Source organism: Choristoneura fumiferana, chromosome 23 (genome assembly GCF_025370935.1).
Source record: "Choristoneura fumiferana chromosome 23, NRCan_CFum_1, whole genome shotgun sequence".
Classification (NCBI taxonomy): Eukaryota; Metazoa; Arthropoda; class Insecta; order Lepidoptera; family Tortricidae; genus Choristoneura; species Choristoneura fumiferana.
In genome coordinates, this window is record NC_133494.1 from 10,214,135 (window position 1) to 10,238,034 (window position 23,900).

At 39.1% G+C, this 23,900-nt stretch overlaps 1 protein-coding gene across 4 annotated transcripts; it reads left to right on the plus strand.

The window, feature by feature from the left end:
• The first annotated feature begins 935 nt into the window (after positions 1-935).
• Positions 936-23,713, plus strand: LOC141441117 (protein smoothened-like). Of its 4 annotated transcripts, none has more exons than XM_074105787.1 (10): positions 936-1,155; positions 5,600-6,257; positions 7,069-7,282; positions 13,849-13,969; positions 14,795-14,873; positions 15,650-15,874; positions 18,316-18,517; positions 18,786-18,965; positions 20,450-20,650; positions 21,620-23,713. In XM_074105787.1, the coding sequence occupies exons 2-10, from the start codon at positions 5,600-5,602 to the stop codon at positions 22,005-22,007; spliced, it is 2,268 nt and encodes a 755-aa protein (XP_073961888.1). In that variant the 5' UTR covers positions 936-1,155; the 3' UTR covers positions 22,008-23,713. The 4 variants fall into 4 exon arrangements, with proteins under 4 accessions (XP_073961888.1, XP_073961886.1, XP_073961887.1 ...); XM_074105786.1 differs by lacking the exon at positions 936-1,155 and adding an exon at positions 1,355-1,441; XM_074105788.1 differs by lacking the exon at positions 936-1,155 and adding an exon at positions 3,828-4,295.
• The last annotated feature ends 187 nt before the right edge of the window (positions 23,714-23,900 follow it).

Below are 23,900 nucleotides of genomic sequence, written 5' to 3' on the forward strand. Positions count from 1 at the left end.
ACTGTTGCGTGAGGTTTTAAGTATGGCTTTCAAAGTCTGTTATTACGGGCGTGAAAACAAAGTTTAGATAAAGCATATTTAATACACCTTAAAACGTACCATAAAATATCGAGCATGCCACAGTGTTGCATAGTCCCCGTTTTGTTCGGAAAAAAGGGAGGACAAAGGTTTCCGAAAGACAAAATGTCCCAAAACACAAACATTCATTGCCCGGAACGCATATTTGCCATAATTAATTTCAGATATTGCAAAATATTCACAAAATTATTCTAGTTATAAATAAACCCGCGTAGCTCACCCAAAAACTATGAGATTTGACATTTCGGAGACCTCACGCTACACTAGCGCCTCTAGCGGCAAATTCATTCGCGATAGCCCTCATTAAAGATTTTCATAAATTTTTTCTGCTCTAGAAGGGTTTTTTAAATGGCTTTTTATTTAAATCTCATAGTTTGAAAATTGTAATTGATTTAAAACTTTTTTAAATGCTGCTTAACTTAGAAACGGTGGTAGCCCTGACCCTAACGGACCCTTTTTTTCCTTCTTTTAAAGTTCCTTGTTGGATTACGACCCCGAACCCTAAAAACAACTGAGTTGAGTACCTTATTCCCAATCTCACACGAAAATTTATGGTTAATTGTTGTTGTTAATGCATAACAGAATTTTTAAGGCTTTTTTACAAACGCTGTTTACGTGGGCAACCCAACATTTTAAACTCCATCCACTAAGAAATTAATGAATGGATGAATGGACCCTCAAGATGGACCTAAGTAAAGCCGTAAAGTCAGCTGCACACTTCACTTACCGTAAATGTGAAGTTAGCTCATTTTAAAACTTGGCACTTGGCTTAACTTCATCTTTGCGGAGGGAGGGGTTTGCACATGAATAGAATACATTATTTTTCCTTGTCTGTGCCAAATTGCTTATGGCAAAAACGAAACAAAAAAAACGCGATGCTTGACTATGCTTTGTTCGCCTAGCAAAGCGTATCGTATCATTTTCTCTTATGTAGTAAAATAGGTTAATGTTGGGTTAATGTTTGGTGTTATTTTAATACTAACATTTCGTTAATTTAATTTAAACAGTGTCGGTAATTATGTGTGTTGTGTCGTAAATAAGGCCGTGTAGAATGTTATAGCGTGTCACAATAACAAGGTAAGAAGTCATGGAAATAAATGATCACTTAAATTGTGTTGGCATCGGTCGACTCGATTGGTGGATTTGTATTTATAATGCAAATATTTTTCTAACTAGGTATCGAAGTGACTAACCATGGATTTCGGACATCCGCCACCGAATATGGGAATGCCACCACCCGGCATGGGTGGTCCCATGGGTCCACCCGGTCGAAACAACATGCGCCATAATTTTAGGCCTTTCAACTACCAGATGCGTTTCCCGCCTCAGGGCCCCCTGAATATGACTCAAGACGATTTCGATGGTAAACGTTTACGTAAATCTGTTATGCGGAAAACTGTTGACTATAATGCTGCTATAATTAAAGCGTTAGAGTGTCGTGTTTGGCAAAGAGACTGGAGGGATAGGCACGCTCTCCAGCCTGACGCTATGTACACTCCAGATCTCTTGCCGCCTCCATCGTATCCTGATAACCCTATTAACGCGGTCACCACACGTTTCGTAAAAACGGCGACTAATAAAATGAGGTGTCCTATTTTCGCTGTGGCTTGGACTCCAGAAGGTCGAAGGTTAATAACTGGAGCGTCATCTGGGGAGTTCACGTTATGGAATGGCTTAACATTCAATTTTGAAACCATTTTGCAAGCTCATGATTCACCAGTTCGGTCAATGGTCTGGTCTCATGGTGAAGGATGGATGGTGACTGGTGATCACTCTGGTTTCATTAAGTATTGGCAAAGCAACATGAACAATGTCAAAATGTACCAAGCACACAAAGAAGCAGTAAGGGGCATCAGTTTCAGTCCCAGCGATTCTAAAATTGTTACCTGCTCAGATGATGGTACCTTACGTATCTTTGATTTCTACAGATGTCAAGAAGAAAGAATTTTGAGAGGCCATGGTGCAGATGTGAAATGTGTACAGTGGCATCCCACTAAGGCCCTTATAGTCTCTGGTAGCAAGGACAATCAGCAACCGATTAAATTATGGGACCCAAAGTCTGGAACAGCTCTCTCAACTCTTCACGCTCACAAATCAACTGTGATGGACTTGAAATGGAATGATAATGGAAATTGGCTAATTACAGCATCCCGTGACCATTTGCTCAAGCTATTTGATATTCGCAAACTTGGATCTGAACTACAAATATTTAGAGGACACAAAAAAGAAGCATCTAGTGTAGCTTGGCACCCAACACATGAAGGTCTATTCTGCTCAGGTGGTTCTGATGGTGCTATTCTGTTTTGGAATGTGGGTACAGACAAGGAAGTTGGGTGTATAGAAGGTGCTCATGAATCTATAGTTTGGACAATGGCATGGCATCCTCTTGGCCACATACTTTGCTCAGGGTCCAACGATCATACATCCAAATTTTGGACCAGAAACCGTCCTGGAGATCAAATGAGAGATAAATATAATCTTAATACATTACCACCTGGAGTGCAAGATGATCATGATCTAGATGAACCAGCAATTATTCCGGGCATGGGACCAGAAGACAAAGTTGAAATATTTTCCTCAGACACAGACAAAGTCATACCTGGTCTTGATTTGGATACAACCTTAATACCAATGGATTTCGAGAAGAAAGTGAAAAAGGTTCCCTACAGCAAACCTATACCCAGAAATTTCCAAGCTCAATGGAATCATGGTCCTACTGCAGATGATGCAACCACAGAAGCTCTAACGCAAGCTTTAGTAGAATCTGTACCAGGTGCAGTTCCATTGCAACAAATAACCCCTTCAGCTATATTCATCTATGGTAAACTGATTTCTGTAGAGCCTGGTTCAAAACTTGAAAAAGCAATAGCAGATGGTCCTGTAGCACTCAAAAAATATATAGCTTCAGGAGAAATAGAAGAGTTGCATGATGTAATGCCTCATTTGGAAGATGATGCTGAAGAGGAAAGCTTTCAACCATTTGAATATCCTGAAGCAGAACATGATTCTGATGGACAAGACAATGAAGATAATAATGATATGGAAGATTACAGGCATGATGAAAGCTATGACAATGAGGTGGACATGGAAGAGCAAGGCAATCAAGACTTCAATCAACCTAATATGAATAATGTAAGACCAATGGGAAATAGGCCTCCAATGAGCAACATGATGAGACCACCTATGCCTATGGGTAATATGGGTCCAATGGGACCACCTCCAATGGGAATGAATTCCATGCCACCAATGCATAATATGCCTCCTCATATGGCAGGAATGCCTCCAATGGGCAACATGCCACCAATGAATAATATGCCCCCTATGGGCAACATGCCACCAATGGGCAACATGCCACCAATGAACAATATGCCACCAATGGGTAATATGCCTCCACCTCGACAACCTTTCTCTGACAATGGATTCAATAAAGTGCATTATGATTCAAATTATGACAACCAGTATCAGCATAACAATGATGACTACAATGATGACGATCAACAATCCTATGATCAAAATTATGATGAAGAATCGTATAATGAGGATGGCGATGATTATTCGCGTAATCAACGTTGGAGCGGCGGGTATCGAGGTAGAGGTCAAGATCGAGGGAGAGGCCAAGATAGGGGTCGCGGTCGTGGCATGAACGGGCATGGTGGCCGTGGCAACAGGCGCGGGCAGCGTGGGGCGTCCTGGCGCGGCCGCGGGGGCTCCGGGCGATCTTTCCGAAGAGGAGGAAAATCCGTGCCCAATTAGTACTCCAAAAACTGATAGTTGGTTGCCTGCAAAGACTTTAAAAATCTTTAGAACGAAAGTTGTGTGTAAGTGTAAAGATGAAGTATGTTTAGTGATGATGCAGTTGCTAAAAGGTTGTATATAAGGTTTATTTACAGCTTGTATTTTATTTCCTCAGCTGATGATTCTGCAAACAATAAATTTACATTACAAAAACAAAAAAAAATATTAACATTCTTGTACCTACAGGTGTTCTCTTTTACTGGCGGACCTTGGTGAGTTGAACTGTCCTATTTGCTAATTAATTTGAACTGTGAACTCTGGCACATGATATGTTTATATGCTGTCAGGTACTTTATCAAAAGATGAGTCGGCCGCGTCCGCCGCTCAGTCGCCCGCGCGGGATTAAGCAGAGAAGCCGCTCGTCGTGGCCCGTATGACTTCCTGCCTTCTTCACTGGAGTCGTCAAAACGCAACATCTTATAGTAAGATACCGGTATTTTTTGACTTGTTTTGTTAATAAAAAATAAAAGAAAGATTAATAAAATGAGTTACACCCCATTCCTTCATTTGTAAAGATACATTTGTTTATGTAGGATTTCATGTTGAGTAATTAAATAAATGGTAATAAAAATGAAAATAAATAAAGATTACACCATGTCCAAGGCGTACCCCCCTCCTTGAGTAAAGTGCAGCTGTCTAATACATCTCATATTTCTTTATGTGCACGATTTTCAGATTTCTGATTAATATTTTCAATGGAATAGGTTTATGGAGATCAGGCCAGATTTAATGAGCATGTTATACTTTGATAAATGCATTGAAGGAATATCAAATTGTAAAATAAGTTACAAACAGGCATACAAATATCTGCTCCCGTTAATCAGTAAAGTGCTTTCTTTTGAGGAGAAAACAAAAACATACAATGGAAAAAATAGGAGTTGGAATTTGCTACTGTGCCACCCTGTCACATATCTTATACTTCTGTAAGTTTTTGCATCCAGTTGAGCGAAGCAGATGTTCGAAATTGTTTTTGCGTACGTATCTACCTACAAATAAAAATTGTGTGGTTTTCAGTATCTAGTTTTGGTGTTATGTTTAGTTTCATTTTATTTATTTTTAATATACTTTTAACTGGCATTATTATTTAAAATTCCTAATGACCAATAAGAGTGCTTTGTTGGAAAGGATAAGAGACGCGATTATCGAATTGAGAAAATAAGCAATAAATACCCGTCAAAAACACAGTCACAGTCGGGTAAAAATAACAATCCTAACCCAAACAAAGCAATGTTGGGTTTAGTAAATAGTTATCAAGTTCTTATCATTTTGATGCATGCAGATGCTGTTTTGCATTAAAATACTTTCTTTTAAGTTAGACTTTTTCTTTTATTTATTTTCAAGATAGAGCCAGAAAAGATGTTTATACCCAACCTGACTCATTTTACGTTTTGATTAAGATTTGGACTGACATAATGCTAGGCTTGGCGATATTTTTTTGTATTCAACAATGTGTTGGTTCAGCGCACTTCCACACCCATCGCAGCTCCCTGTTCCTTGGACAATTTTACATTATTATTTATTAATTATTTACTTCTAAGTACTTTATTTCCGGTAATGTAGAAAAAATAAATATCTGAAATTGGAAAGGGTTTTTATTTGACGTCGCCCTGCACCTACATAAATAAAGGATATTTGATAAATGAAAATGCAGTTTAATTTTTTTACATTTTATATTTGACAGTGTGTGCTGGGCAGCGAATCTAAAGGCGTTTCTCTTTTGTTGTAGATGAGCGTCTTGCGAAGACTATGCTGGCTCTTAACAGTAACTGTGTGCAAGGCCAGCCACGATGGCGTCAACGGGCGGAACTCTATCGCGGACGTGTTCGCTGACAATGTCACGGAACATCTCGAGGCCATCAACGGAACCCCCAACTACAGACTGATAAAGACCGAGAAAGGCACTCAGTGGTTCCCCGAGCGAGAGATCAAACTCGACAGCTGCGTGAGACGAGCCCGCTGCGAACCACTCGTAAACAACACCTGCCTCGGTGCCAAACTACCTTTTGATAAAACCAGTGTTCATCTTACATTTTTTAATAACCAACACCAGATTCAAAACCAGTTGGAGTTGTATACACACCTGATAAATGTGCCAAAATGCTGGGCCGTTATACAGCCCTTACTCTGTGCGACATTTATGCCGAAATGTGAAACGGTGCTAGGGCAGGACATGGTGTATCTGCCTTCGTTTGAAATGTGTAACGTCACAATGGAACCTTGCGCCATTTTGTATAATACCTCATATTTTCCGTCGTATTTGAAATGCAACGAAACACTGTTCCCACCGAAATGCGACAACGCCGCGAGAGAGATGAAGTTCAATACGACAGGCAGATGTTTGCCGCCCCTCATACATACTGAAAAAGCTTTACATTTTTATAAAGGTGAGTGTTTGAGGTGTTAATGTTGATGGTGAGGCGAATAAAAAGTAAATTGAGTGATATCAGATAATTTCCAATCAGAATGGATTTCCAAAGTTACATATTCCTAGTATCCTTATTGACTGATCCTTATCTGTCTTTTCTCAACACTGGAACCAAAATTCGATCACCTTATAATTTTCACCAACAATAACTCTTCTTGACTATGTTCTATATGTTGTTATTTGGGATAATATAGGTTTAGGCCTTTTATTAATTTTACTTTATTACTTTCTGACATCTTGTCTATCATTCAAAGGTTAACTGGAAGAGATCCCTTTAAGATATAAATTCCCCTTTGTGCATCTACTATGCTCTGTAACCTATTACTTTTATGTACAATAGAGTTATATACATAATAAAATCACAGCAGTTTCTATACTTTATATTTTTTTATCACAAAATCTTCCACCCCCATTAACTCTAAGGGGCTGTTTCACCATCCATTGATTAGCGTTAACCGACGGTTAAATGTGATGCCGTCTCCGTCTATTCGAACAAAACAAATAGCGACGGCATCACACCTAACCGCCAGTTAACACTAATCAACGGATGGTGAAACAGCCCCTAAATGTAATATAAGTAAAAACCTTAGAAGATGACCTTTTGTAAGGACTAGGGCATAGAATTGATATGGGACTTAACTCATTAAGCAACGTCGACTTATCTATACGGACACGTTACTGTAATACTAATACAACAGGTCATCTTCTTAACTTTTTACCTATACCTCATGTAGGAAATGAAATTTTTTGAATTTATTACATATGTCCAGGTATATCTGGGTGCGGGCTGCCTTGTCAGGACCCGTTGTATACCGAGGACGAGCATCATCAGATCCACCGCTTGGTCGCGTGGGGCGCGGGCGTGTGCCTCCTGTTCAACCTCATCACCGTCGCCACATTCCTCATTGACTGGCGCAGCGCCAACAAATACCCTGCGCTGGTCATCTTCTACATCAATGTGTGCTTCGCTGTCGCTTCTATGGGGTGAGAAACTGCTTGCTCTTTAAGTATTTACACTCACCAAAGGAGGGTTATTTCTGACTTACTGACGATCTAATAAGAATCTTATTGTCTGATCAAAGACTGATATTTTGACTTAAAAATTACGTAGGTAGGTATAGGTAGAGTCATTCACGATGACGCGTGCCGTGGTTCTTATTACAATGTCATTAATGTCTAATTTTGACAAAATCACGCGTCTTCGTGGATTGCACTAAGTACACTCCGTGAGATCTTAAAAAAACCTTCGGATTTTAGAAGCATTCTTCGGGTATTGACGATGACACGCGATCGTGATATGCGGTTCTGTTCTGTTATCAACTTGGAAAACCTTTCGAAATTACCGTAAAAAGTTATGTAAAGAACCATCAGTACAAAATAAACCTTACTGTAATAATATTACGCTTGTTTATATTTTTCTAATTTTAATACAATATGACTTTTTGTCATGATACAAATAAAACAAAATCAGCATTCGCGAATTCTTCCATCGTTAATTTAAATAGAGAACACACTACGCGGAAATACGGTGTCTACTTCTCTTGGGTATGTCAAATTAATTTTTTTGGTCTGCTTCGTTTAATATTTTTTTAATGTACTTTTCAAAATCCTCGTTACTACTATAACTTTCAGCTTCTTTAAAAAAAAATATATACATTTTATTATAAACAATTTCCCGTTATTGGTTATTTACAGAAATACCCTATTTAAGTTGACTCCGTATAGAAAACAATTTTCGGAAAATAAACTAAATAAATAAGTAAGTGGCGGTTTTAACTGCTCTATATGTATAAATGAAAACACAAAGAGTGCACTCTCCGCGTGATGGATTGCTACTAAGTCAAAAAGACAATTGTCATTTTCTACTACACTGTTGGCAAGAGCAATTGCGCTGTGGGCTGCGTCGCCGTGCGATATACTTACCAAGGTTATTCGTATGAGGTGTGTCGAAAACAAAAAACACAAATCCAGCCAATGTAGATCTTTATATTATGTCAATAATATATTTCCACATTGTGAGTCAAAAAATAAATATAGTATTAGAAGATGGACACTGATTTTTAAATAGAGACTCAAAAGATACACCGTAGCACTCGTGGGGATTTTTGACAAGGCGAAGACAGAATCGCATAGATAAAGAGAGTGCAAAAGGATGAGCTGTCATAGACAATAGACAATGCTAATGTGGGGAGTACACATAAAATCCAACACTCCTCCTTACGCCTCACATTAGATTACATTAATCCTGAGACTACATGAGCAATTATGGCTCTACATAAGCATACATTACATAATAACAGGCAAACAAGGTATGGTAGAGTTTAAAAACTAAAGCCTAGTAGCTCATTATAACATGCATAAAGTAGAGCATTAAAATAAAATGATGCATAATTAACTTAACATAACAACATTACAATTATATACTATTTCAAGCTTAACGGTTTAAGATTCAATGCCTTCACAAAGTTGTTATGTTTCTGAGCACATAATGGCTTTGTAAGTATGTCTGCCACCATGTGATCTGTTTGCAAATATTTAACACTTAGGTATTTCTTTTGGACTAGATCTTTGATATAATGGTATCTTAGGTCTATGTGCTTAGTTCTCTTATGGGAGTGATCTTTAATAAGAAGCAACTTTTGTGCACTTTGACTGTCATTGTATACAACTACATTACAAGTTTTGTCTATAATTTCAGCAATGAAACTTTTAACAAAGCAAATGTCTTTGCACACTTCAGCAATAGAGATATACTCTGATTCACAGCTTGATAGAGCAATACAACGCTGCTTTCTGGACTCCCAGTTGATAACATTATTGCCTAACTTTATGACAAACCCAGTGTAAGATCTGCGGTCTGATATATCGTTTGCCCAGTCTGCATCTGTGTAAGCATTGATATCAAAACTATCGCTCTTAGTGAAGTACAGTCCGTGATTGACTGTACCTGCCAAATATCGCAAAACACGTTTTGCAGCGCGCCAGTGACTTTCATCAAAACAATTATTAAACATGCTTAACTGGCTGCATGCAAATGATATATCAGGTCTTGTGCAAACACTTAAATACATCAAACTGCCCAATAACTGTCTATATTTATAGGCATCATCGCTTATACATTCCTTTTCAGATTTTTCAAATTTAGAATTAACAGGCAATGGTGTGGAAACAGCTTTACAATCAGACATATTGTACTTAATTAACAAACGCTTTACATATGCGGATTGGTCTAATGTAGTAACACCATTATATCTATTAATATTCATACCTAAACAATTTTGTAACTTTCCTAAATGACGGATTTCAAAATTATCTTGTAACATTTTTAGAACACTTTGAATACAATTGTTATGAAAGATATAAAAGTCATCGACATAGAGACCTATAATTATATGTTCTGACTTAGTTTTCTTAACATAAATGCAAGGTTCACATTTACTTTGAACATAATTATTTAATGACAATACTGAATGAATTTTTGCATTCCACACTCTACTCGCCTGTTTCAGGCCATAAATGCTTTTATTAAGTAAACAAACTTTGTCATTACTTTTAAAACCTGGTGGTTGTTCCATAAAGATCTTTTCATCAAGATCACCATTTAAGAAAGCGGTCGTAACATCAATATGATCAATTTCTAATTCCAATTCTGTTGCTAAAGAAAATAAGATTCTCAAAGTGCTGTGCCTTACCACTGGTGAAAAAGTATCAGTATAGTCAATCCCCTCCTTTTGACTAAAGCCACGAGCAACCAGTCTAGCTTTGAATTTAGAATTTTTACCTGAATCATCTAGCTTCCTTTTGAAGACCCATTTACATTTAACGATATTTTCGTTTTTGGGCCGATCAACTAGCGTCCAAACATTATTTTTGATCATAGAGTCATACTCACTTCTCATCGCCTGGCACCAGCTGTCTTTATTTGAAGAGTTAACAGCTTCCTCATATGACGACGGTTCATCCAAAGAACCATCAGCCATCATAGATAACATGGACAAATCATAATCGTTAAACCTGCCAGGAACATTACCTCTCGTACGACGTACAGGGCGCGAGTTAAATGTGTCGGGAACAGCCGACGACATGGACTCTTTATCAGGTGCAGCAGACTCAGGCACAGAAGCTTCCGCGTCCAGTGGAACACAATCTCCATTACCTTTGTCATTACCATCAAGTGATGACGTAGGAAGCGAAGACATAGTGCCCTCTGGCACGTAATCCTCATCACCATAATCGTCATCAGCACCTTCATCGCCAGTGCAGTAATTTTCAGACAGCGGCGAGCACGCAGGCATAGTTGGCGACTCTGCATCTGAAATTATATGAGGGTTTGTTGAGCAAGATTTATTGGATTTGTCATGTTCATCATTAAAATTGGCTTTATTATTCATATTCAATTCATTATTTAAAATTAAATCATTATTTAAAACTAAATCATCATTTAAAATAGTTTCTTGACTAGATTCCTTAAAATTTGAATTATTGCCATTATTTGAATTGTCAATATTGTAAAAATAAAAATTATCCCCACAACTTGGCTGACATCTGTTATGTTTTTCAGGAAACTTATCCTCTATAAAAGTAACTGTCCTTGAAAGTATTACATTACGAGGATTGGTAGGATCAGACAAACGGTATCCTTTGCAATTTTCACCATAACCTACAAATATATAAGCTTTCGATTTTGGATCGAGCTTTCGACGTTTTTGACTAGGAATTAAAGCATAAGCAAGACAGCCAAAGACGCGTAAATGGCTGACATCTATTTCAGACTCAGACCATAAGCGTTCAGGAATGCTACCTGATAAAGCTCTGGTAGGAGATCTATTTTTTAAATAAATTGCGCACATTACGCTCTCACCCCAGAATCGATTACAAAGACCAGATTCCTGTAGCATAGCCCTTGCTTTGTCAAAAATAGTCTTGCCTGCCCTTTCTGCAAGGCCATTCTGAGCACTACAGTAGGGCACTGTGGTTTGGTGAATGATACCATACTTCTGAAGATAACTACTGAGTCTATGATTAACATACTCGGTACCATTATCTGTACGAAGCACTTTTATTGGCAGTCCCTTTTGTTTTTCAACTAGGCTTTTAAAATGAATAAAGTGAGAACTCACCTCAGATTTATTTTTCATTAGGTATCCCCATGTTTTTCGGGTAAAGTTGTCCGTAAAGGTAAGCAAGTAACGTGCTCCGCCCCATGAGCGTACTTGCATCGGGCCGATGACATCAGAGTGTATGATTTGGAGTGGTTGAGTAGTGCGACTGGAGCTGACAGTAGGATAAGGTGCTGTAGGCATCTTCCCCGTCAAGCACGACACGCAGCTACCACGTATGCCTTCCTGCTGTTGTTCCTTAAAACGAAAATTCATGCAATGTTTTCCATCACCCAAAGTTCGCATACCTTCCTCTGATAAATGGCCAAGACGCTTGTGCCATGTGTCCATGGACACATCTAACGCTGCATGAGCCTTCTCTGTACCTTGCCGTTGCATGGGCTTGAGAGGCTCCTCCTCAAAGACAGGCCGTCCTTGCACCTTCACTTTATACAAACCTTTCTCATTCCTAGCAGTCAAAATTGGGTTGCCAGTGACTTTACAGTCTTGAAATATTTGACATTTATCCTTTTTAAAAATGACAGAATATCCCCTGTCAGCAATTTGTCCTACTGACAATAAATTACTAGTAAGGTCTGGCACATGGAGAACATTACTTAGGCATATGTTAGAAGAAAGAGGAATTTTACCAGTAATATTACTAACTAGTTTATGACCATTGGCTATATATACAATAGAATTTTTACCTGCAGTCTCACTAAAGAGGTCCCTATCCGAGGTCATGTGTGACGTTGACCCACTATCAAGGATGAAGTCCTGGGAGTCTTGTCTGGATACTGCATTAGCCGAAGCAAACATGGAATGCGGTCCCTTCTGATCTTCCCTCTTCTTCTTAAAACATTTCTTGATATTGTGGCCGGTCCTCTTGCAGAAACTGCAGAATAACGGACTCTTCTTCTTCTTAACATAATATGCCGTTGAGCCTTCTTCACCATTGCGCCGATGCTCCTCCTGTAGCAGGCGCGTACGGACTATTTCGCTTGTAAGGTTGCCTGTCAGACAGGCTGTCTCCAAACCAGATACTAAGTTGTCAAACTCCTGTGACAGGCCGCTTAGCAGGATCTCCGCAACCTCATCGTCTTCAATGATTTTACCGATATCCGCCAGTTGCTGCACTAGCCGCATTACTGCCTCAATGTACTCCGACATTCCGCTGTACTGTTTGTATTCAATCTTGTGAAGTTGTCTGAGTAATAAAACCTTTCTGTATAAACCCTTTGGTTCAAATGTGTTCGCTAACTTCTGCCAAGCATCTTTTGCAGTCTTTGCATCACGGACATATTGATAAAGAGTTGGTTTAATTGCGAGGCAAATACGAGCCAGAGCGCGGCCGTCTGTGGTAGCATCAGTATTGGTGCCGTCGATGCACTTCCACATTCCATCCAGGGTCAGCAACATTTGCATAGCAAATTTCCAGTTTACATAATTATTTATACCTTCTAGTTTTTCAACGGGGATATTTGTCGTAGTTTCCGTCTTCGACATAATGTTAAGTTGTGGCTGGATTTGGGTATCGATCTGTTTGCACGAGGGGATTAGTGCAAACTTATAACCTCAAAAAAAATATTACCTTCTTGGTATAATTGTTGAGCAATCACACGGCGTTGGGATTTTTCTGGGCACTCTAACCTGTTGGCAAGAGCAATTGCGCTGTGGGCTGCGTCGCCGTGCGATATACTTACCAAGGTTATTCGTATGAGGTGTGTCGAAAACAAAAAACACAAATCCAGCCAATGTAGATCTTTATATTATGTCAATAATATATTTCCACATTGTGAGTCAAAAAATAAATATAGTATTAGAAGATGGACACTGATTTTTAAATAGAGACTCAAAAGATACACCGTAGCACTCGTGGGGATTTTTGACAAGGCGAAGACAGTATCGCATAGATAAAGAGAGTGCAAAAGGATGAGCTGTCATAGACAATAGACAATGCTAATGTGGGGAGTACACATAAAATCCAACATACACGAATCCTTCCGATTTCCCCCGAATCCGAAGGTTCTTCTAAGAGCTCACGGATTGTATATAGTCTGTTTAAAAAATACAATATTATACAACTGCTTACAGAATAATTCACTGAATAAAGTGCTTGTATTTTCTTACTTGGAAAGATATTTGTTTGTTTATTCATACTCTTTATTGTAGAAAAAGGTTACACAAATATAATATTATATTATTGGTATTTTAGCTAAAACTTGTATATCTGGTTTTTTGCATGATTCAAAATCACACAATTAGTAACAGCAGCCGGCTTGTTACGCCAACCTGGCAAGGTGAAATCAGATGTAGCGTTGCGATTAGTCATAGACAATATAACGAACATTATTGCGCGTTGATAAATATGTCTGATATAATTTTATATGCCAACCTTTTAATTGTTTTGGAATTTGAATGTGTAAAACTAAGAAGGTGCTTTTGTTACAGATGGCTAGTCCAGTTCGGTATTGGTTCTAGGGAGGACATAGTTTGCTCAAAAGATGGGACTAGGCGTCAGGGTGAACCTTCCGCTGAAGAAAATTTGTCGTGCGTCGTTGTTTTCGTTCTAGTAAGTAGTGTACAGTCAAAGTCATAAACATGTATGTTACCAGTTACCACGTCAAAAATATCTATACACCTTGGTGTCACTATCCATAAAGCTATACATATATTATTTGACGCTATGGCTGTGTATATTTAGGCCCTCAACTGAACTTGTTGTTTGTCATGAGTTTGAATTTGTTTGCTTTAAAAATTGACGCTGAAGAACATACTACTAGAGTTGTGTGGATAACTCGACCGATGAGCGAGAAAATAATCAATGATTCCTAAGAAATTGAAGACGTCTAGTTTTACTCGCTCATCGGTCGTCTTTGAATAAAGTTATAGAAAGCCACCCTTATAAAGCCTGACCAGAAATATATAACTATTCGCCATGTTGCGGAATTTAATTGGAACTTATTTCTTACACTGGCAATAATTTTAATGATTGTCAGTGTCACTGTGGCGGTCTCTTTGAACAAAAACAAGAAAATAAAAAAAATGCCTAAAACGATTAGTAGTCTAAATAATGTTTATAATAAACTACTGAAAAAAAAAACGCTTAGGGAATGAAACTATTTCACTACAAAACCTTTCCAAATTAACATTGGGCTAACAGGTAAACATTGTAGACAAGTCAAGATGGCATTGTTCCGACTATACTGAACTATTGCCATATAAACTCCGATCAACGATTAGTACATATAAATAAGAACAATAGCGCCCTCTTGACCATAGTCATATATTTTTGGTTTACCTTTAATTACGTTCTAAATTTAACTTGGTTTAATGCTAATAACATCAAGATTTTTTTCTGCTAGTATTTTGTCTTATTTTTTTTGTTCTTCTGCAGGTGTACTATTTCATGATGGCTGCTTGCGTTTGGTTCGTGATTTTCACTTACGCGTGGCACATGAGTTTTCGATCTTTGGGTAATTATTTCTTATCATGACTTAGTATTAATAATATGGAGTAGTATGAGTAGCCCTACTGTACTCATATATTTTATCATCCTACTAACATTATAAATGCGAAAGTTTGTGAGTGTAATTGTGTTAACGTTTTGTTAATTGTCACGCTAAAACGGCTGGACAGCTTCCGCTGAAGAAAAAATTGCATAGTTTTCACGGGATAGCAATAAACTAATTATTTATAGACACGATTGCATTTAACTCTTAAAAAAAACTCTTGTCAGCATATTATTATTCATGCTATGTTCTATTCATATTATGTTTTTCAGCAGGGACATAGGGTTTGCAGTAGAGACTTTCATGAGTCACGGTCCTGTGTAGTGTCTTTAAGTTCCTGCCTGTTGGAGTATAAAAACAGATGATATTTATTTTAATTACTGATACAGGTAATAAAAATTCATTAAAACGTATAATTTGTTTCAACTGGCTGAATTTCTAGGCACTTTAATACTGAACCGATAAAAATATAGATAATAGAAAGTAGCACTATTAACATTGCCTACATTTTACCATGGGAAAGTGAAAAGTGCATAGACGAAGTAGGGATCTTTAAAAAACGAGCTTATCTTATCAGTCTCTCCAACGGCTGGAAACACATCTGTGATACTCCTCGTGTCGGCAGGTGTTCATGGGCGGCGGTGATTGCTTCCCATCAGGTGACCCGCACGCTCGTTTCCCCTTCGTATATATAAAAAAAAAACTGTCTGATATTAATTTAAGCTAACTTTGCCCTCCAGGTAAAATGCAAGACAGGATAGACAAGAAGGCGGCGTATTTCCACCTGGTGGCTTGGTCGCTGCCGCTGGTGCTGACGATAACGACGATGGCTCTGGGCGAGGTGGACGGCAGCAGCATCACGGGCGTGTGCTTCGTGGGCTACGTCAGCCACCCCATGCGCGCCGCGCTGCTGCTCGCGCCTCTCTGCCTCGTGTTTGCTCTTGGGGGATACTTTCTACTAAGAGGTATGTAAATGGTCCCAGTATTATTAGTTAGGCAATTCTGTCCCACTGCTGAACAAAGGCCACTGCTCTCTGCCTATTGCGTACAAGGGCCAGTCCTTCAAGAAGTAGTCCAGTTCATCCCACCATCGCCGCCTAGGTTTGCCAGGTCGTCTTTTTACACCTAAGTCCTTCGTTTTTGTTTTTGCTCGTTACCTTTTTTTACGCACCTTCCACCACGCACAAGTAGAGCGAACTTCGTACAGACTCAGTTCAACTTACATCGAACAACCTCATAGAAGTTCTATAGAAGTAGTTCTGTAGATGTAAGTTAAACTGAGGCCGTACGAATTTCGCTCTGAAGGCGGACATAAACTTTGGCATAAATATGGCAGTTTTTGATTTTATTAATATTGTTATGGACAGTGTTGATAATGGTATACCTGTGTGTGCATTGTTTACCGATATGACCAAGGCATTTGATCATGTGGACCACAAGATTCTCCTATACAAGCTTGGCCTTTATGGTATAAGGGGTCAGGTTCGGAAGCTTATTGAGTCTTATCTCACTGAACGGCAACAATATACAGATATCTAGGGTATGTACAAAGACCAAAAGAGATATTATATACACATCTGTCACTAAATTTGTGAAATACGGTGTTCCGCAGGGCAGTGTGCTTGGCCCTCTGCTTTTCTTGATATACATAAATGATTTGACAAAAACAGTATATCACCCTATGATTCTGTTTGCTGATGATAATACATCCATCATTAAATGTAAAGATTTGACTCAATATGAACACGACATAAAAAATGTAGTAGGAAAAATTGTTACATGGCTTGATCATAATAATTTAATAATTAATTTGACCAAAACTAATTTAATGCATTTTTATCAAAGAAAACAAGTGAAAACATTTATGTTAATTATGCCGGACAAACTATAGAAAGGGTTGAGGTCACAAAGTTCCTAGGGTTAATGATCGACAGTAAACTCGCATGGAAATTTCAGGCAGATCAAGTAAATCAGCTTTTGCGCTAAATAAACTTGCAAAGATCGTGAACACAGATTCCCTGCTGACCGCCTATCATGGACTTGTAGCGTCAACACTAAGATACGGAATAATATTTTGGGGAAATTCGACTTGTAGGGAAACAGTGTTCAAGGCTCAGAAAAGGTGCATAAGGGCTATGTATAATCTTAAAATGACTGATAGTTGTGTTCCTTACTTTTCCATCGCTTTACATTTTGGAGGTAGCTATCTATGTCCATTCTCATGCTAGCCTGTTCAATAAACTGACAGAGATACGCCGGGCTCCCTGTTCGCTCTCAATATCACCATACATTGCGGAGGAAAACTTGCAAAAAAGCGTTGGTGCGGAAAAGTGTCTTAGGGATGGCGCCTCAAATATTTAATAAAATTCCAGATTCTTTTAAAGAACTGAATTAAGTCAAAGTCAAAGTCAAAATATCTTATTCAATTTAGGCTATAACAAGCACTTATGAAATTTGGCGCAATTTAAAAAAAACATGTCATTGTTACTCCTAAATAAATGTTATTATAGCGTCAATGAATTTTTAAGTGATGACAATTTATAATTATTAATATTGATATTGTTTTAATGTTATGATTTTGAATTTTGATGGACTGTTTTTAATTTGTTTTTTTAGTGCTTTGATTATTATTTTTTATATGACATTTATATTGTTTTTTTTTATGTTTTTTTTTCTTTCTTTGACTGATATGTATATTTAAATAGCTGCAATTATAAAAAAAAAAACTGAAATTTTGTACGCCATGTGGCAAAACACAGGGTTCTATATTTTTTAATTTATCATCTCTACATCTGTACCTATGTTTGACAAATAAACTATTCTTATTCTTATTCTCATTTAATTTTAATGACTAAAAATGAATTCACAGCCCTTTGTCCACCTAAATCACGGTATCACAGTAATTTTGTATTATAAATTAATACGTGATAGGTTTGATTTTTGTCACAATGTCGCAATGAAATTTCAAAACGTCAGCAGGGCTACTACGAAACTCGAAGTTCGTGTCGAGCGGTCCCTCTGACACTTATACTATTTAATACGAGAGCGAGAGGGACGGTACGATACGAACTTCGAGTTTCGTAGTAGCCCTGCAGAACCTCAGAGCCGATAAACTTGCGGACGCTAGGTGGCGCTGATGTCGTGCACAGAGCCAATACGGGCAACCATGATGGCGGTGACCCGGGCGGCTTCGACAAATGGATTCCATTTGTTTGGCTAGTGGCTCGGAACACGTACTTAAAACGTTTTTTTTTGCGTATATAGAGATACCAAATAAATAGGTCGGAGAAAGCCTAGCGAATCTTTAGTAGTGCTACGTCATAACATTCCAGCAGGGAATAAAACGGGTCAAGCTTGTGCTTCTAGTGTGTGACTACTGTTTAAGTCTGCTTAATTTCTGTTCCAGGCGTGTTCTCCCTAATAGCAGTGCGCGTGTCCAGTAAAGACGTGATATCGGCGCGCGCGGCCAACAAGATCCGCCAGACCATCACGCGCTGCTCGCTCACCGCCGCTCTGGTCGCCATCTTCATCGCTGTCACCTTCGCTTGTCACCTCTACGAGTTCCGCAACGCTGATTTATGGAAAGACTCCTTCAGAGATAACATTGTGTAAGTGCTTCTTTAACTTATTTTGATACGAGAGGTGACCAAAATAAAGCCAGCTTAATGTCGATGTTAATGCTTCTGACGTCTTAGTGCTCTTTATTTGGTGACAAAGGTTGATCCCCCCGTACGGTTTTGGGCTGGATCTAGGGCAGCAACAGATTTTTTATACTCATTGATTTACAATTATAAATTAATATCTGCGACAAAAGGGGAGGAATGTTTTTTTATTTGACTGTTATTTATTTATCAGGTTTATATTTTTATTTATCAGGTGCCGCATGGTGTCGCTGGGGTCGGGGTCGGGGCCGGGGCGCGGCTGCGCGGGCGGCGCGCGGCCGTCGGTGTCGGTGCTGCAGCTGCGGCTACTGTGCTGCTTCCTAGCCGGCGTGCTCATGGCCTCCTGGACCTGGACGCCCGCCGCCGCCGCCGCTTGGCGCCGCTACCTCGCCAGGTGACTGCAACCAAACTGCTTGCTGTCCACTGGGATATCTGCAAGTAGTCTCTCGGGGCCATGGGCTGCTGTAAGGGATGGTGACTCCTCTCGGTGATGTTGGCGCCGGCAACGAATATAGTCAGGTCGATTGAGATGAGATCTTACTGGTTTCAAATCCGCATTATCTTCAATCGCCAGCTAGATCAAGCCGGTAGGAACCTGTTAAGGCAGGGTCATCGAGCGATCGTAAACCGCCGGCAAGGTGGGTCGATCCCTGGGTATATCAGACAGTTGTTGGATCTAGGTCCGTTAGCTTCGTTTTAATTATGTCATGGAGTAACAGTAGGCAATGTTAGCTTGATCGTGGTTTTATTGGATAAGATATTATGACAATCGCCATTTTGTATCCTAAGGTGTCGCAGGTAGCGCCATCTTAAGAGTTATAAGCGGAACCTTTTAGATTTTTCACTATGGAACCGTAACTGAGACTATTACGATCTTGAGACTATAAAAGTACCAAAAGAATAATAAAGATGACGCCACCTATGACCACAGTTACTTGTTGGAAGTTGTAGTTATTACACGTAGCCGCGGCCATTAGCGGCTAGGTGTCTACACGTGAAGGGGACCAATTATTAAAATCACCACCACCACCATCCCAGCCTATATAAATAGAAATATAAATATTTATTCGCTCTTCGCATAGTAAACAATAAAAAAAAAAACAATATGCGAAATCGCGAACCGGTCCCAGCTCAGCATAGTGTTGGCCGTGTAGGCCCGTATACGTCCCATGACTGGGCACAGGCCTCCTCTCAGAACAAGAGGGCTTGGGCCATAGTTCCCACGCGGGCCCAGTGCGGATTGGAAACTTCACACGCACCATTGCGCACCATTAAAATCACATCATGCAAAAAAAATAAAATGGTGCAAAACTGCTGGAATTACAATACTAGTAGAAAAGTAATTGTCTATGAAAAGCAGTTTTTTCCTTGGCAAAAAATATCAATCGTATTATTTGATTTTGTACGAAGTTGCGAGTTCTACTTGCAATTTCTAGAACAATGAGGGCATATCGTATTTTGTCTCACTAGATGGCGCATGTTGCGTGAGGTTTTAAGTGTGGCTTTCAAAGTCTCTTATTACGGGTGTTAAAACAAAGTTTAGATTAAAATCATAATTAATACACCTTAAAACCGTACCATAAAAATATCCAGCAACCACAGTGTTGCTTAGTCCGTTTTGTTCGGAAAAAGGGAGGACAAAAGTTTCTAAAGACAAAACTGTCTCAAAACACAGACATTCATTGCCCCGTAACGCATAATTGCCATAATTCATTTCAGGTAATGCAAAATATTCACAAAATTATTCTAATTATAAATAAACCGCGTAGCTCACCAAAAACTATGAGATTGACATTTCGGAGACCTCACCTACACTAGCGCCTCTAGCGCGAATTCATTCGCGATAGCCCTCATTGTAACGAATGTTTTCCCCGTCAGGAAATTCGGTTGCTCTGTGGAGGCGGAGGAGCGTCGCGCGCGCAAGCACGAGCTGATCGCGCGCGCGTACCGGCGGCGCGGCGAGTTCGCGGCGCGCGGCCGGGTCTCCATATCGCTGGGCGGCTCGCGCCAGGACCCCGTGGGGCTGTGCCTCGACCAGACGGAGCCGCTCGACTACCCTTATAATGCTAAACATGAGAGGTATACACCGCAGACTAGAACCAGAAATATAAGTTACAACTCTGTACAGTCACCAGCACCAATATCTGACACTACAAAGCGTGCATATCTGATACGACTATTGCTAGGGATATTTTTGCATGCAGGCTCCACTGTGGCAAATATTGCAGGTGACTACTATGGAACCATTTAATTCCTGACCCACTGTAGATCGTTCTCACAGTGAACCGTTGTCAAGCAATGTGATGCTACTATGAGTTTTTGTATGCAAAGGTTTCAGTCTGTTAGGATTCAGTTGGTTTGATGGAACAGTCGGCAGCAGAAGTAGAAGGTTATGGTGCTCAAAATGATCTAACATTTCATGGTCAAAATGTTTTTTGTTCGGCGCTGGTGGCCCGTAAGCCGTCATTTGCACGTGAGAGTTATTTGAACAAAGATGTGATCTTCCTGTCTATTTAATATTTACCATAATGATCGCTTAAATATAAATTTCGTAGAGGACCGCTTGGCTCTATAAAATTTCAAAGGGTCCATATCGGCTCGCATACTTATTGAAAGCCCGAATGTAATGTTTGTCAGAATTAATCGTTTGTCATAACTCTTTTATCTCTGAATCCAATAATTGTTCAGAATTGTTATAAAACAAATCTCAGAAAAGAGTATGCGAACTTTGGCGCTCCCAGTTTAAAAACGTACTAATGTGTTTTTGTTACTTTTTCCGCTTAAACGGCTGAATTTATTTCAATGGAATTGAATATGCAGAAGAATACAATTGTATCTTAGGAATAACACAGGCTACTTTTACCAGTGACATGAAATTTTACTTAGGTGTTCTTATCCTACGAAAAATATGAATCTACAATGAAGTTTGGGAATAGCACTTTTTCGAATTATGCAGTAAAATCCCGGATTACAATCCAACTACCGCATCTATTGTTTCACGGGGGCATAGTCGATAAAGGCTAATTGTTTATTTGGTCCGTGTTCCAGTTGCGAGCTATCATCGTCGTGGGCGGCGAACCTGCCGCGCTTCGTGCGCCGGCGCGACGCGCTAGTCCTGCGGCCGCACGCGTCGCTCAGCTCCACGCCCGACCGCCGCCACAGCCAGGACTCGCAGATCAGCATCAGCCTTCGCCACGTCTCCGTCGAGTCCCGCCGCAACTCCCTCGACAGCCAACTGTCCGTCAAAATCGCCGAAATGAAGACAAAAGTCGGCCGCCGCCGCACCAAGCACAGCAAAGCGAAACGCAAGGCCCGCGCCTCCGCTCGCAAGGAGAGCACCCCGTCTATAGAGAGCCAGATCAGCCGCTATTGGCTGCAGGCCGTCGCGGCTAACAACGATCCGTCCCGCGAAGAAGTCAAATTTAGTTTTGATTGATAGAAAACGAAACCAATGATTTAGTTAGTATACAGTCGGTCTAGTAGCAGCTTATAAATTGAGCGTCCATTTTATTAGGGTGTCGCTGATAGCTATTACCGGTGAAGTACAATATGCAGTACCGCGAACTTATTGTACCGGTAAAAAAAATATTGATATTGGTATATAATTTTTGAGACATTGAATAGGTTAGGTACATATTTCTTTCGCATTTTATTATCGATGATATAACTTTGCGAGAAGAAGATAGTATTCGTGTTGGGGATAAGCAGAAAGATCCCATTAGGTCGAAGTGCATCCGATAGAGATGATGTCGGCGGAGCTGTTACATTAAAGAGACTGTCCGATGTTGATTTAGTACGGCATTAATTAAGCTGTTATCTCGACGAATTTACACTAGCTTATAATTCCCAGTACGTACGGTAAAGGCGAGTTTGTCGGCTGACTGAGATGCGGTAGGTTAAAGTGAAATTTGAATAGTTGTAGACCAGCTTCCAATCTACCTTACCTGCAGGCCTACTACGAAACTCGAAGTTCCTGTCGTGCGAGCCCGCTTGCTCTCGTATTAAATAGTATAAGTGTCAGAGGGACCGCACGACACGAACTTCGAGTTTCGACTTTCGTAGTAACCCTGCTGCTGATGAAATAATTTATTTATTGTGTTGAATTATTTTTGTAAATTAACGTTTTATTTAAGCGCTGGGGATTATGAGGCCCTGTGACCTCATCATATCGTGATCGAACTATGTAAGATTAAAATTAGTTATTAAACTGTCCAATCCACAATGATACAAACTGCAGAACTCTGCAAGATGTACATGCAGTGCAATTATGCTAGTTAGAATAGGTTCCGAAGTTCAAATTTCATAACATAAGTTAATTAAGTTTGCAACTAGATATAAGACAACGCTTAATAATTTTACTACTCGTAACTCCCCTGCCTGGGTTGTGTAAAAAGATTCAATTTCTTTAAATAATTGACTGCGCAGCTTCCGATTTCTAACTTGATTTAAGAAAACAAAAGACTGATCAGAATCTCTAATTTTAGTCCCGTAGTGACAAAATCCATGACATTTGATTATATTTATGATAGATAAAATTCGTCAGCAACTCACACTACATAATAAATGTGCCATATCATTATGCATGAAATATTCGGTCGCCGATTTAAATTACACCGATATTTGTTGTGTATTCAATGCTTTTTTGAACCAATGCGATTAGGTTAGTTTTTGTACTTTATTTTATTTAATAGGATCTGTATGTTGTATTATTATTTTTTTATAATTTTCTTACGCACACAAATGGTTGTGAAACTGTTGTTGTGAAGATGTTTGCGAGGCTTTAGAAGATGGTAATTATTATCATAAGACTAGAACCTATTATCACTTTTATTGCTAAGGTCCTGGCTTCCCACTTTTTTCACATCATTTGATAAAAACCAAGTTTTCCTCCTTGGCAATGAAGGTAAAAATAATAGGTGTTGTATTTTTACAAGATACCTCGAATCAAAATGCAGTTAATCCGATACATGATAATATTGATATTTGTGAGGACATGTTTTATAGAGTAAAATACTCTGCGATGTGTAATACACATTACTTTTATGGCTTTAAAGAAGTTTTACTCTTTTTGTGTGGATTACCAGTTTACATGAAGTTATATTTTCGTGACAATATATTTTGCAATAAAATGCGTTTTATCTAGTTCTGTTGTTTTTCTTTTATCTCTAATTAAGCGACGAATCAAACAATATTTTAATTGTTTTCCAGTTTAATAATAACGGAAGCAAGCAAACTATGTCACAGGATATACTATGTCATGAAATACACAAACAGTGAATAAATTAATTAAAATCTATAATACCTAGGTATTGCAATTTAGGTATCCGAT